The following is a 14,814-nucleotide window of genomic DNA, read 5'->3' as shown; positions in this document are numbered from 1 at the left end:
ACATTAGGAACATCCAGAGGAAACATCACACGGTCCAGCAGCGTCGAGTCACCAAACTGGAAACTTTGGTTGGAGTCTGTTTAGGGTGAGCTCCAGCCACTACTGTATGAATAAAGATTTCACTTCTAGCACCTGCTCACACCTTGTCACTCCAGGTCACAGAGGAAATATTAGTTTTTGCTACCATAAGACAGCTAAATCTGCATGTAGAAGCTCTCGCTGTCAAATGAAAATAGTTTGTCTGGCCTGGCCTGCGCTTTATCGTGTTAAAATCGGTTTTCAACCTCTTCTCTCATCTCTATCCATCCACAGTCTGGGGTCTCTCTCAGTCCATGACCACAGCCGACCACAACACACCTAAGTAAATAACCCCCCCCACCAGGCTCTGAGCTGAGACAGGCCTGACAGGCTCCCTCCCAGACAGTTGTATCATGGTAGCAGGACCTGGCCTGTGTCCCAGGAGCCAGGACCTCTCTGAACCGCTGCAGATCAGACAAGAAGCTCATTGTGTGGGAATGTGATGAGGAGGCATGGCGGAAGTTTCCATGACACGGGTTTCTGCATATTCTACACGTTTCTTTTTCCGAATGCTGATGCAAGGGTTAACAAAGGATATTCTGTATTTTAGTGAGAATACACCGAATGTGGCTGTCTGCATTTGGAGAAATGGCATACAAGTTAGTGTGGATTTTATGTTTACACTGGAATGACACTGAAATCTTGAGCTATGCCACTCTTAGCATTCAGAATATTTTGTTCTTGACACAAAATCACAACCCACACCGCATCCTCATATGGTGGATGTTGCAGCTGCAGCTACAAACCCACTGTGAAATTAAACAACACAAATACTCATAGATGAAAACAATTTTCATCTAACCCAACAAAACTAATCCTGGATAGCATTGAATTAAAAGGAAACACAACTGCATCTCATCTACAGACAACAGAAGTGGCCAGAGAGTGAACTGTCAGAGGTCAAGGAGGACTGCTGGATCTCAGTTTCTGCTTCCTGATTTTATATATCAGATATGGTTTGAAGGGCTGGAAGTATAATCAGTTTGCATGGTGAGGCAGGCAGGCGGCTGAAGGACGGGGCAATGCCTGGAGATAGGGAGAGCTAATTAAAGGGCTGAGCATGCAATATTTGAAGGCATCACGGCTGGGATGTTGCTGCTGGGATTCCCTCAAGGATTTCATTCATTCTAACTGGTGCGCTTGCACACATGGATGGTGCACAATGACTAAGATGGCTGTTGACATATTTTTAAAAAAAATATCTGGATAAACTTTGTGATTTAGAGAATAATTTATACAAGATCTTGCCAATAAATATACATATTCTTTAATAAAGAGGTACATATGACGTCGTGACAAATGTTTTTCTTTTGGTTTTGTATATGCGTTAGATGTAAATGTGTTGTCATATTTATACATATGTGGAACGGGCCACATACCTAACCATTCAGACACTAAAGCTGCACACACAGCAGGGTTTTGCCTCTTGAGCTCATCTCATGATGGAGTAGCAGCACCATCTATTGTTAAAACAGGGTAGTAGTAGCAATGCTGTGATGCCAGAAAATGTAAATTGGGGGAAAAACTGAGCTTAATGTGGAACAATAACTACAGTGGAATCCTTTGAGAGCCCAAAATACAAGAGAGAACAGCATTCATTATTAAAAAGGGGTTTTTTGTCAGAAATTTGTCCCTGCATGTGTTTAATTCTAATTGATCCAACTGCATTATCATGCCTTTTCAACTTTGGATATACATGAGTATACGTTTTTAACTATAATCTGGATTATAGACATTCATGGATTGATTTTATGGTTAATAAAGCAGTTATTCTTAAAGGTGTTGGCGTGTGTCGCTTCACTGTTGATAAGGCTACAAAACAATTCATCCATAGTCATTAAAAAAATAGACACAATTAACAACTTTTGCAGAAAACTATTTATCCTTTAAAAATGCAATCATAAGGCACAGTCGAAGAGTATATTCATCTCACAACACAAATCAAATCATAGTGAAATCAGGTTGAATTTTTCTTACAGTATTGACCATATTTGAGTACAGTACTATTGGATACGATCATGTAAATGACAAAAATAAATAAATACAATTGTCATATTAAATGCATACAGACATTTTTGCAAAAAGAACTAGCTGCTGGTCCTAATCTTGTACTAAATAACTACCTATTCAAATTTTGATTTAAAAAATATTTTAGTCTTAAAAAGCAAAACATGACATTTTATGTTACGTTAAATGTGTCCTATTGTCTTATTTTATCTCAATGTAATTTTCAGAATATAAAACAACAGCACCGAAACATAAAAATAAGAATAAAAAAACAACAACACAGCACCCACTAAAACTTAAAATCATACTGACCAATATCAGTCACTCAAGTACTGGAGGAGTTGGAGTTAGCACTTATCATTAGCACCATATTGTATGTCCTACAACGTGCCCAAAGAAATCTGCTCCACAGACGTTGACTTTTGGTAACAGTAAAGAGGAGTAAAGGTTGAATATGTTTCCAATAGTTGTAGCTGTCAGACTAAGAAAGTGCTACTGTGCAGGAAAAGCTTACTTTTACGTGTACTAATAATTACTGAACACTGTTAGTATTATCTAGCAAAAGTCACAGAGTAAATAGAGTAAACTAAGAAAACTCATTAGTGAGGTGCCAGGCTATTTTGCTTTATCTATAATGTACTGACCTCTATGTAATGTCCCATTAAAATGCCCTCCATCAATGTAAACTCCGAGCAGCCTTTGGTGGTACAGTATCTAAGGATTTCATTGCTTTATTTGGTGAAAACCGAAGTGTAACCATGCAGATAAAATCAGAAGTAAAAGTACCTCAAACTTTATTTCACTGACATGTTGCACAGCCGTGTCAGGGAGGTCAGAGTTCACAGGTGGCTGGTTGTGAGACGTTCAGGGGACAGGCTTCTTTTGCTGTTAAATGCCTAAAAACAAGAAAAATGACTTGATTATAACTTTTGAGTTAAAATAAAATAAATCAAAATATATAGCGGTTAAATTTTGAAGTACAGTACATACCCTTAGAGCCAAGGACGTGCATGCATGTTGTTTAGTGGAAAGAGTGATACATTATAACTTCCTTGAAAGCATTTAAAGTACAAGTTGAGCTAAGGACAAATCCATTGACATTTTTCATATTAAAAAGAGTATTATGTTACCTATCATGACTTATCATGCGTTTTCATTTTTGCGTGTGTTATTGTGCATGTAAAAGATCCTCAAAGTTAAAAAAAGTCAAAGTTCGCTCCTCCTTCCCACAGAAAACACTGCTCCTGAAATGCCTCATCAGTAGTCCTGCCTTTAATCCCGTGACTTTGTGACATCACACTACGTCACCATGTCACACACTTGCATAATTTATGCCTAGTGGCTGCTATGGCATGAAAGAATTAATTTAGCACAGCTGCTCTGTTGTTGTTAGCGGTGCTGGCTCAGACGTGTGTGAGCTGACCAATCAGAGAAGACTGGGTATTCAGGAGGGGGGCCTTAAAGAGACAGGAGCTAAAACATTGTGTTTCAGACAGAGGGGGAATACAGAGCTGCAGCACTGGACAGTATAAGAAAACTGAGGTGTGATTTTTTTTTTGCGTGTGTGTGTGTGTTTTTTTTAAAGAAAATTTGAAACATTTGTCTACCAGATAAGACAAAATAAATATGTGACATCAACAATTATGATTTTGTCATATGTAGCCACATGTCTTGTTTTCTGTTTCCACCTCTAACAGAAAAAAATCGTTGGTGCTTTTATCTTAACATACTAAAGATAACCATTAGTCATTAATGGGTCTGAAGTTTATCAGTAGCTTTGTGAGCAAATCCCCCAAATGATGCCTATCTTTCTGAGTGTTTGGTTGCACTTTACAATGATTAATATTATGTTATTAGAGACTTACAAGACTTCGAGATGGGCTGAGAGAGCGAGAGCGCACAGGGCTGACACTCCGGCTCCGGCTTCTACTCCACTGCAAAAACAGAAGTGTCACCAGTAAACGCATGAGCCTTTCCATCTACATTCATGCCTTTACATTATCCTCTAAAGTAACACTTCAATGAATTATGATATTTTTTAAGTCATTATAGAGTCAGTACCAGGGCACCTCTTCGAGTCACAGCCTCGCCCTTCACTACCACAGCATCTCCATCCATCAAGGCTGGCCACACATGGTGCATCACCAGTGGAGCGGTGAACTCAGAGTCATAGCTGCGACGATACCTGTCAGACAGAGAGGAGGGGAAAACAATGATGTGTTTCATCTAAGTGTGGAGGGTGACATCTACTGGTAGAGACAGCAAATAACCAATAAATACAGTGATAGGCTGCAGTTCATTGGGTGGTGTTTTTAAATGATTATCATGATATGTAGCATGGTAGGTCAACTTAAAATTTCCATAATTACAATACATCAATATTGACACAATAGCTTTACTCTGAAACCTTTCAGGAGACCCTAATTCCTGACAAAACAAACTTTGTGCAGCTTTGATACATAATTTAGACACATTTACTGCACAAACAACTGACTTGCTGTCGTTGTAAAGTTCTCCATCGCTAGCAAAGGCCAGGTCAAGAGGAGGGGCCAATGTCTGCATGGCAAAGGCCACCCTGCACACGTCCCTGATCAAGGCACTGATGAGGACAAAGTCCACCTCTGGCGGGAAAGAGATCCGAGGGTTTACATTCATGGCACTGATCACATCCTGGGAGGAGATGAAATACACAGTCAGTATGAAACCAAATGAATTTCTTCATAAATGCTGCGGAGGACATATGAAGTCCTACATTAACGCTGGTCTGGACGTCATAGAGGTCCAGGTTTCTGACGATGTAGTCCACAGCTGCATCCTCCAGACTTTCTGGTCCAAAGTGGGACGGGGACAGTGTCTTTCTCACACGCAGCTTGAACTGACGGTAAGCCAGTTTTGCTGTCTTAAAGGATTCCTGTGACATGAAAACATGAATGAATATATCATATGCCAGCCAATCACATCTGTCAATCTCTACGGGTGGCCCTACAATAATTAGATTCATACCACGACAGCAATGAAGATGATTTTCTGGACCATCTCTAAGTCAGCGATGTAGCGTCGAAGCAGGGTCTGGGCCTCCAGACGCTCCACAGCATACAGGTCGCTGAAGCGTGATACGAGGCGTGCATGGCGGGAAGAGTTTGTGAGCTGAGCTCTGGTGGGCGACTCGCTCCTCATGGGGCTGGAAGAGCGGCTCAGTCTGGGCAAGGGGCTCGGAGAACGACTTCTCACCAACCTGAGGGAGAAATTTAGATCATCATTTGAGACATTATTCTGTGTGTGTGTGTGTGTGTGTGTGTGTGTGTGTGTGTGTGTGTGTGTGTGTGCGTTAAGGTTTACCTCTCCTGCAGCAAGGCCTTGTCTGTGCTCAGGTAGGACACTTCATCTCTCAGCAAGCGTATCTGCCGCTCATAATCATCAAGAGCGTCCAGCTTCCTCTTGTAAATCTCCACCTGCTCATGTGCTGACCGTAAACTGAAACACAGACACAGCTCACATCAACAGAGGAGCACATACTGTATATTGCATGTCACGGCAGTGTTTTCGTCCATCACCCACTCTGCTTTCAGTTGTAATATTTCATCTTCAGTGGCAAGCAGAGTGGTTGCTGATTTGCTCTTTGTGTCATCCAGATCCTTCTGAGCATCGACCAATCTGTTAAAACAAAGAAAAGCATATAATTCAGGTGAGAGGGTACGAATGGAAATAAAAGGTGCAAGCAATCTCTAAATACTGTACATCCCCTTGACCATGGATTTGTATCCATACTGTGGAATTTTTCAATCATCTAAACACAAGCAATGAATGTTGAGGTATAAAAACTCTGGCTGGCTGCAGCCCTTTACTCTAATTGTACTGTCTTATATCTCTTGTATCACACTCACTCTGCTCTGACATGGTCCAGCTGCAGACGAGTGGAGCACAGCTGAGTGTCCAGCTTCTGAACCTCGCTATCATGGGAGGCAGAGAGCTCCCTGATCCTCCTGTCCTTTTCCACTGAATCCTGATGATAAAAAAAATCATACCATACCGTAAAATGATATACAGTACTCACAACACCAGATTGTGATAGAGGAAAATGATTGGAATTGGTTGAACATTTTGATGTATTTCGAATATTGATGGATTTATTGACGAGACATTCTATGTTTTTAAGCATAGTGACAGATGATGTCACCTGGATGAGCTGTAGACTGGTGTCCTCAGTGACCGAGGGCCTCGCCATTGAGAAACAGGTTCCCAGCCACGGCAGTAGGCGCATTTTGAGGGTGTCCACTCCAGCATAGTGTCCACCTGATTCATGAGTGAGTGTTAAATAGTTCACGAGTGTTTATAACCCAGTTGATACTTTGTAAATGAACATCTTAGATGCATTTGTAAAGCTCACCTTCAGCAGCTGTGAGGTTTAGGATGGCGAACAGTTGGCCCTGGATCTTGGCGGTGAGTTCAATCAGCTCACAACATCTATTTAGATTCTGGTCACAGGAAATAACCTGGGAAGGTAAACATGAGTCAGTCAAATTAGTACATTTGTATATTTAAAAAAAACGGGTGCTATCGGTTTGCTATTTTCTGTTATAGCTAAATATCAGATAATGCTCTTGTGGAACTTTTTATAATGATTGTTAAAATAACTTAATACGCAGAAAAGAACTGTATAAGAGACAGATATTAAAGGTGCACCATGTAGATTTGGGGAAGATCAGAAGAGAAAGATCTTCATTGCCTAATGTTTTTATGCCTTAACTAAATTAACAAACCCTCTTCATTTTCATGACTGAATGAACTGAATCTTCAAGGACAACACAATTTCACACTGTTTTACTTGGTTTATATTTGGCGGACCCTGCCACCGTTCTAGCTTCAAACAGTGTTCTGGGGACATTTTTCCCATCTGAGATTGATTATTCAGTTATGGAAAAAATATTACAAATTCTGAGTTTGAATTTCTTCTCTAAATCACAGGACTTATCTGCTGTGGGGAAAGAAGTCAGCAGTATGAATTTGAAAGATGTGTGAGCCTCCTTTCATATTGAACAGACGGGGAACAGTATCTGACAGTAATACTCCGAGCTGTCAGGATGTGCTTTACCTGCTATAATGGAGCTGGATTTAAGACAAATATGATAAAATAGCGATTTATATTTAGCCTATAAATGAATGAGCATACTTTCTTCCAAAAGTCCACAATATTCAAAATGAAAATTCTCTCACAAATATAATATTTTTCATTGATAGAAACAACAGTAGTTGGTTGTGTTAATAAATACATAAAAACACAAACATGTGTGCTGTTGTCCCAGTTTAAAAATATAACTAGACAGTCATGACATTTGGATTTCACTTCTACAACACAACATCTTCAGATAAAACTCCTTAGCTCTCTCTACAGTGCCTCTGTGGTACGAGCACAACAGCTCGGGGGCGCGCTTTTTGTGAACTCGATACGACACCGGTCCCTCTGAAACCCGGTGTGTTCCGGTCCGGCCAGAGTTGCACCGGAAGTAATAGGGCGTGAATGATCTGAAGCAAAAGATCTTTGGCATAGTCCTACGGTAGCCATGACGACTGGCGTCCATAGCAACCAAACTCTACCTGGAAATCAATGTAATCTAAACAAGCGCATTCCTTTACTGTAGTTTCGATGTGTGTTTTAAATTAGCGATGCATTTACGAACCACTGTGCTTCAATTGCGTTATCCATAACGAAAAAATACTTAGTAAAACATTTAGTAAAAAAAAAAAAAATCATTAGTCGACATTAGTAAACAAAGTAACTTCCTAGATAGGAGTAATATTATATACAACACTTTGACTACAACTTAGCTAGCTTGCATTCAGCTGTATGCTACAAAAAATATCATTTAAGCCACTAACACATGAGAGAACCACCGTGAAACGGATAGCTAGGCCGGCCAAAGTGCCGTGGTCAGATTTAGGTCGGTCATTACTTATTAATTAACTTACATGGTAGTCTTTGTGCCAGCTCTCAAGCTTGTCCTGTAAGACGCTGAAGGAGGATGTATTGGTCAGTCTCCTCAGCGTGTCGGCCATGTCCGTGCACAATAACTAGCGTAACAGGTTTTTTTAAAAAAAAAAAAATGCCCCTGGAGGAGGACAACAGCCGGGGGGGGGGGGGGTATGATCTCTGAGGGGAGCTCAGTGAAAAATCCTGTCCCTGCAGCTTTTTCCTCCACCTACGACACAGATGCCAAGCACCGCCTCAGTTGTGGCAACCCAAGGGAGGAGACGAGACACCGACGACCAAACCACACAGTGTTTGTAAATAAATAAACTGGGAGCTCTGTCAGTCGCTCCTCTGCAGGCTCTGCTCTCCAGTGATGTAAAGTACGACTGTAACGTCATCCTGTCAAACGACACCGAAGGCCCGCAGAGTAAAACCCTGTGGCTCAGTAACACACATATGAGCTGATGCTTCAGCACAAAGTAGCTGAGTTGGATCAGATCCGATTATCAAACAGCAGGCCGCATTAAACTGAATTAGAGTGTTTGTCAGAGCACTTTTAAAACGATAACAGGAATAAATTATCATACGATTACAATAAGTAATTAGAATTATTGATTAGTGGCAAGCAGCAGACACATTTTAAGGGGTTCTGATATTATAATACACACAGTATATATATTATATTACTATGTAAATAATAATATCAATAGTACTGATGCCCATTTACCTAGTCATATTTGTAGTTGATGTAGTAAAATACAAAATAAAAGGATAAAATTATATTTGTAGTATAAATAATGATAATGGTTTGTCATTTTACAACACAGGGTTTTACAACGAAATGTAACTTTTAGTTCCTTTATGCTAAGCAAGGCAAAACATGATGGTATATTTAATGATAACATTTAAAAAACAATAATACTAACATATTAATAATATTAATGATTATAATGATTATAATAACAATGATAAAATAATTAAACAAAGACAGTTTTTTTAAAGCCAAAATTATAATAGGCTAGAAAAGTAGAGCTACATGAATATCTATATTTTATCATTTAACTCATACACTGTCCAGATTTGATCTGCATCAGCCACACGCTCCTGCCCCACACTCAAGATTTCCTGTTAATCTGTTGTGATGCGTATTTGCTTTATCAATGAACAATTTCATATAAGTTTTGGTGTTAAACAATAACACTATAATAAATGTAATGTAATCATTATTCTCTTTGCAGCAGAGTGCTTTGAAAAAGTCAGAAGTGAGATGTTCTTACTACACTCTGAGTTAACTGTGAAGCCACTCCTGTTTAATCATTGTTTTTGTCACTATTTTGCCAAACACTGCTCGGTCATGATCGTTATTGTTGATCAGTAAGCAGAGCTCGAGTGTGACGTCACTCTAGGCAGCGTACGGTTTACCTATGGAAAATATGAATGGGAACGTTTTTCTATTTTAGGATCCTTCTGTCATTGGCTGCTCGAACTTGGAATGGACCATCTTTTATTTTCGTAGAAACGTCAATTTGTCATTAAAAATAAAACTTCTTTCATTCGTTTTCGTTCGTATTGACATATTTTTTATTCATGAATAATCATCTTCTGGTTAGTAGCTTAAAACACGACCAGTTATTTCGCCTTCGCCTATGAAAAGCGGTAAAGTGGTACGTCCCGTGTCACTCGGCAAGCAGGAGAGGGAGGGTCAACATGGCGTCCGAACAGGTCCGTTATCTTCTATATTTGTTGTTTTTCTTGCATTTTACTACATTTTATTGTCAGGTGTTTGTCAAGAGCGCGACAATATATATTCTGTAGTAAATTGGTGTGATAAAGATGAATGTACTGGCTTTGTTATCGGCTCTACGATGATATATCAGTGCAATAAATACTGGCCTCCGCTTCGTTATTATAGGCAACGTTAGCTTGGAAATAAAAAATGCTAACATTTTAACAGACATGCTGTTTGACAGCGACGTAATTTGGCTTATTTAAAGGGCATCTAAACTGTATTGTAATGAGATAGGCGTGTTTGTTTCTAATTTCACTGCTAAAACGAGTGCAGTTTATTTTTAGTTATGGCCACCGACAGCCAGTCGCGGGGCATTTAACTGAGATGCATTCCAGCGCAGAGCAGAAGAGACACTGACAATACATGAGAAGCAAAACCTTATGTTTGATGTGACTATGGACAGTAAATGTAGATTTGTGGGAAATTTCATACACAGTAACACGTGTTAGAAAATAAATTAAAACTGTATGTGTAAAATTCCATTGATTTTAAGGACAGTATCTCTAAGTATGGAGGGGAACATTTGATTTTAAAGAAGCAACCCCAGAATATCCCTATATGGTGTTAAAAGCCTGTAAAACCAAGTATATGTCAGAATATTTTCTTTTTTTATAAGGTGTGTTTTCATGACTTATGAATAACTGATTCTTTATGGCACCCCTTGCTGCATAAAGCAGGCTATACATTGTAGTGGCATGCCTCAGAGATTGTTTTGCCTTTCAGGAGAGCTCCAATGGGCCTGTGAAGAAGTCCATGCGAGAGAAGGCTATAGAAAGACGCAGCATCAACAAGGAACACAACAGTAACTTCAAAGCAGGCTATGTACCCATAGAAGAGGAACGTCTCCATAAGACGGGGCTGAGGGGACGCAAGGGAAACATGGCTGTCTGCATCGTTGTCCTCCTCTTCCTCCTCGCCTTAATTAACCTCATTGTGAGTACCACAAGCCTAAATGTCTAATTATCATTATGTGTTGTTTCATTCATTGTGAATCATGGTCTTCTGCAACAACTCTTCTGTCCCTCAGATTACTCTGGTAATATGGACAGTGATCCGGATCGGTCCCAATGGCTGCGACAGTATGGAGTTCCATGAGTCCGGCCTGCTGCGCTTCAAACAGAAGGCGGACATGGGCATCGTTCACCCACTGCACAAGAGCACAGTAGGAGGTCGTAAGGACCAGGACTTGCTTCTTGTCGGCAACAATAACCCGGTGAGAAACACAGAGTACACTTACAGTGAACACTAAGCAGTTACAAAAGCACATAAAACGACTAACTGTGTGTGCACACAGTGAACTCCTCTCTTTTCTTTATGTTTTCCAGGTTGTGTTCCAGCAAGGCACCACTAAGCTGAGTGTAGAGAAAGACAAGACGTCAGTTGTCAGCGATGTTGGCATATCCTTCACAGACCCTCGTACACAGAACACGTACTTCAGCACAGACTTTGAAAACCACGAGTTCCATTTGCCCAAAGGGGTCAAAGTTCTCAGTGTTAAAAAGGCGTCCACAGAAAGGGTGTGTATAATGATAATGATAGCTGTAACAGAAAGTAATTCATGTATTGTGTTATGTTACTACAAAACCTGCACTAGTATCAGCGCATGTTAACCCATAACGATAAAGTGGTAAGTCATTTATAGAAATTTTGCAAATGAACAAATAAAGCATTAATGAGCACATTGAGCTGCATCAGAGCAAAAGAGATGTTTAAACTTCCAGACAATGCTGGACTATCTTCAGAATAAGTATCTGGTTGTTGTTATCTGGTCCAACCAAAGCTCAGACTGAAAATGTGAATATCCAGAGAAACATGACGTTTGCAGTCCTGAAATGCCATGGGCCAGTCTGTGGGAGCCTGAGAGCATCTGAAAGAGACGCAGGTGTGCAAAGCTGATAGATACAAAAGACTCAAGGCTGTATTCACTAGCAGAGGTGTTTTTACAGTGAGACAAAATAGAGGCCTGAACATGAGTATAGATGAAAACGTTCTGGCTTTGCGTCTTTAATAAAAGTGGAAAAAATAATTTTCAGAACGTGATTTCACATTATAATTTTGCGGTATTGTTTGTGATGTTTATAACACATTTGTGGAAAAGATAGTAGAGTCTAAATACTCTGTGGACCCTTGTATATGCTGGCTTTAGTGTTGACAAATGTCATGTATTGTCACTGATTTTAGATCACCAGTAGTGCTACATCGGACCTGAACATTAAAGGGGACAGCAAGGCCATCATTCGTGGAAACGAGGGCGTCAACATCATGGGCCGGACTGTGGAGTTCAAAATGGGTGGAGGCATCGAGCTCAAGGCTGTAAGTGTGAAATATTGCAACTTGTACTGTTAATATGAGTACATGGTTTCCCACTTTGGTACAAAATTTGCCCAAAATTTAGTCTTTTAAATAAAGGTTTTGCAAACTTTAAAAAAATAAAAAATAAAACCAGTTGAAAGGTGTAAGAATTGGCTGCCTCTTGAATACATGCTACCAGCAAATGGGAGGCAGCATATCACCTGAGTAACTTCAATTATTACATATTGCACCTTTAAAGTTGATGAAGATAGATATGTGAGAATTGATGTGTGTTTTTTTTATCTTTGCAGGAGAACAGTATCGTCCTCAACGGATCAGTCATGTTCAACGCCACGCGCATCCCTAATTCCGCTGGAGATGTGTATTTCGATGAGGGTCTGGAAAGGTACAAGCTGTGCATGTGTGCAGATGGGACTCTGTTCCGTGTGCAGGTAAAATATCACAACATGGGCTGCCAGACCTCAGATAACCCATGTAGAAAAGCTCACTAGGAGACTTAACTGGAATCTGCTGTTACATCTCCCAACAATCTGTCACCACTGAAGTCAGACTACAAATTTTGTAGGACATTCTATAGGCCATTTATCATGACGCACATAATAATACCTCTGCAGTTCACCTGACTCGCTCTGTATTCCTCATTTTGTGTGCCAAATTGTGTTACAGATCATTGCCACTTGGCCAAAGATATTAACAGACTATAAGTATTTTTATTGTTTTTATAAAATTTAAATTGCCATGTCAGTGCGTAACACTACTATTTTTTAACATCATACTGTGGTTAATGTTGCCCATTGATAGCGATTAGAAGCTACAGTATTTACTTTTTGCCTTACCGTCCAGTATTACTAACTTACAAACCTTGAAGAGGGGTTGTGCAAGATTTGATTTGCTGTTCATTGTTTCTGGCAGCTGTGTTTGATATTTTCTCTCTAATATTCACTGACAAGCGTGAGACACTAAATGATTATAATGATTTGTATATTATTAAATTTGAAAATATACGTTTTAAGCCATCCAGTTATGTTAAAGCAGAGTAGGTCTCTTCCTGCACATCTTGGACTGTCTATCATGCACGTGCCAATGGATTTACAAGGGATGCTGTAGAATAAAATATATACTGTATGTAATATTCTAATTTTGTCGCAAAGCCTTTTTTACAGCGAAATGATACGATAATGAAAAGCAAAACAAGACTGTGTGCACTAAGTTATGCTACAGATTAATGCAAATGTTCATGAATGTCAGGAAAGTTTAAATCATCAGTAACTTGGTTTAAAGCCTATTTTGAGTGGTTTTGAATTTTGTGCAATATATATTATAAAAGATTTGACTTTCATTTTGCTTTGGATTGTCTTTTTTGTTTTATAATAGTGCCAATGTTGAGAAATGTCATGAAGTGTCATGAAGAGTGTTTTTGATCAACTAAATTAAAAAAAAAAACAGGAGAAATTGTCCAACATTTAATTGCTGTTTGTTTCAATAAAGAAACATGTTGCTACGGGAAACTTCTTATCATGGTTTCTGTCTCGAGTGTTTACATGGTCATTTAAAATCATAAAACATTACTCTGCCTCATTATGGCGTTTTATTATCTAATAGAATGTGGGGCTGGGGCATGGCTCTCCTTGCCATAAACTTTCAGGATTGTGGTTATCTATCATACATGGAGGAGGAAAACAGTAACAGTAAGACATTAACTAGACATGTAAATGATTGAATGAATCACTGAATAGCATAATTGGGTAGGTGCATGTTAAGCTAGACGCAGCAAAATCCTCTTCAGACTTTGATCAGCACTGCCGGAGACGAGAAGTTAATACGCTGAAAACACTGGGTGTCAAAAGAGAGTCACAAGTTCTCCTGTCGGATCTGGAAAGAGTGGAAACGCAGGTGAGTTTGATGTTTTTAGATAATTTACTGTTTGTATGTCTCATGGATTTCTTTTGATTTAATATGACTGTGATGCATATTTGATTTATTGATTTTAATGTTGATTGATTGTCACAGTCTGTCTTTGGTAAAAATGGATCTTATTTTATTCTTTTTTGAGTGAACCTCTGAACAGTCATTGATGATCTATGTGTACCCTCAGGGCAGGTTGTGATGGCAGTGGCTCAGTGGCCGTTCGTGGCTGCTGCGCTGCTCCTCGTCTCTTCTGGGCTCCTCTCCTCCTCTCCCCTGCCTGCCTGCCCAGAGCCCTGCACCTGTCAGAGTGCTCCCCAGTTGAACTGTTCCTCCTCTGGCCTTTCCCTGGTGCCTCAACACATCCAGGACTCTGTCACCGAGCTAGACTTGTCTCATAACCTCCTTGTCTCTGTAACACTCGACCGACAGCATCATAACCTCAGGAATGTATGGCTGGGAAACAACAGTATCACACGCTTGTCTCTCTGCTTGAAGAGAGACCTGGCAGGCCGTTATGTCAGAGGGAGACAGCTACATCGCTTGAAACCTTGGAGCAGACATGGATGTGTATCTTGGGCCCCCACCCTGCAGCTGCTATCTGTTGAGAGGAATCAGCTAGAGGAACTCCCAGAGGGTGAGTCAGTGTGATGTGGTCATACAGTCATATATAAATCACTGTCACAGCACAAGAACCATCAGTGAATTAAAGTGGTGTGTCTATTCCAAAACTCAATAATCATCTTTTATTGTA

General features: G+C 39.9%; 2 protein-coding genes across 2 annotated transcripts; one reads left to right on the top strand and one right to left on the bottom strand.

The window, feature by feature from the left end:
* Window positions 1-2,924: 2,924 nt before the first annotated feature.
* spata18 (spermatogenesis associated 18) lies at window positions 2,925-8,139 on the bottom strand. The gene is made up of 12 exons (XM_073477284.1): window positions 8,053-8,139; window positions 6,473-6,578; window positions 6,263-6,378; window positions 5,970-6,088; window positions 5,644-5,739; window positions 5,425-5,559; window positions 5,089-5,320; window positions 4,838-4,996; window positions 4,580-4,755; window positions 4,147-4,270; window positions 3,951-4,019; window positions 2,925-2,981 (listed from the first exon to the last, which is right to left on the bottom strand). Exons 1-12 carry the CDS (start codon window positions 8,137-8,139, stop codon window positions 2,925-2,927), a joined length of 1,476 nt encoding a protein of 491 aa, XP_073333385.1.
* A 1,592-nt stretch (window positions 8,140-9,731) lies between these two features.
* Window positions 9,732-13,663, top strand: sgcb (sarcoglycan, beta (dystrophin-associated glycoprotein)). The gene is made up of 6 exons (XM_073476175.1): window positions 9,732-9,775; window positions 10,566-10,775; window positions 10,870-11,055; window positions 11,168-11,359; window positions 12,024-12,155; window positions 12,446-13,663. Exons 1-6 carry the CDS (start codon window positions 9,761-9,763, stop codon window positions 12,644-12,646), a joined length of 936 nt encoding a protein of 311 aa, XP_073332276.1. The 5' UTR covers window positions 9,732-9,760; the 3' UTR covers window positions 12,647-13,663.
* The last annotated feature ends 1,151 nt before the right edge of the window (window positions 13,664-14,814 follow it).

The sequence above is a fragment of the Pagrus major genome, chromosome 11 (genome assembly GCF_040436345.1).
Source record: "Pagrus major chromosome 11, Pma_NU_1.0".
NCBI classification, from domain to species: Eukaryota; Metazoa; Chordata; class Actinopteri; order Spariformes; family Sparidae; genus Pagrus; species Pagrus major.
This window is presented reverse-complemented; position numbering and strand designations above follow the sequence as displayed.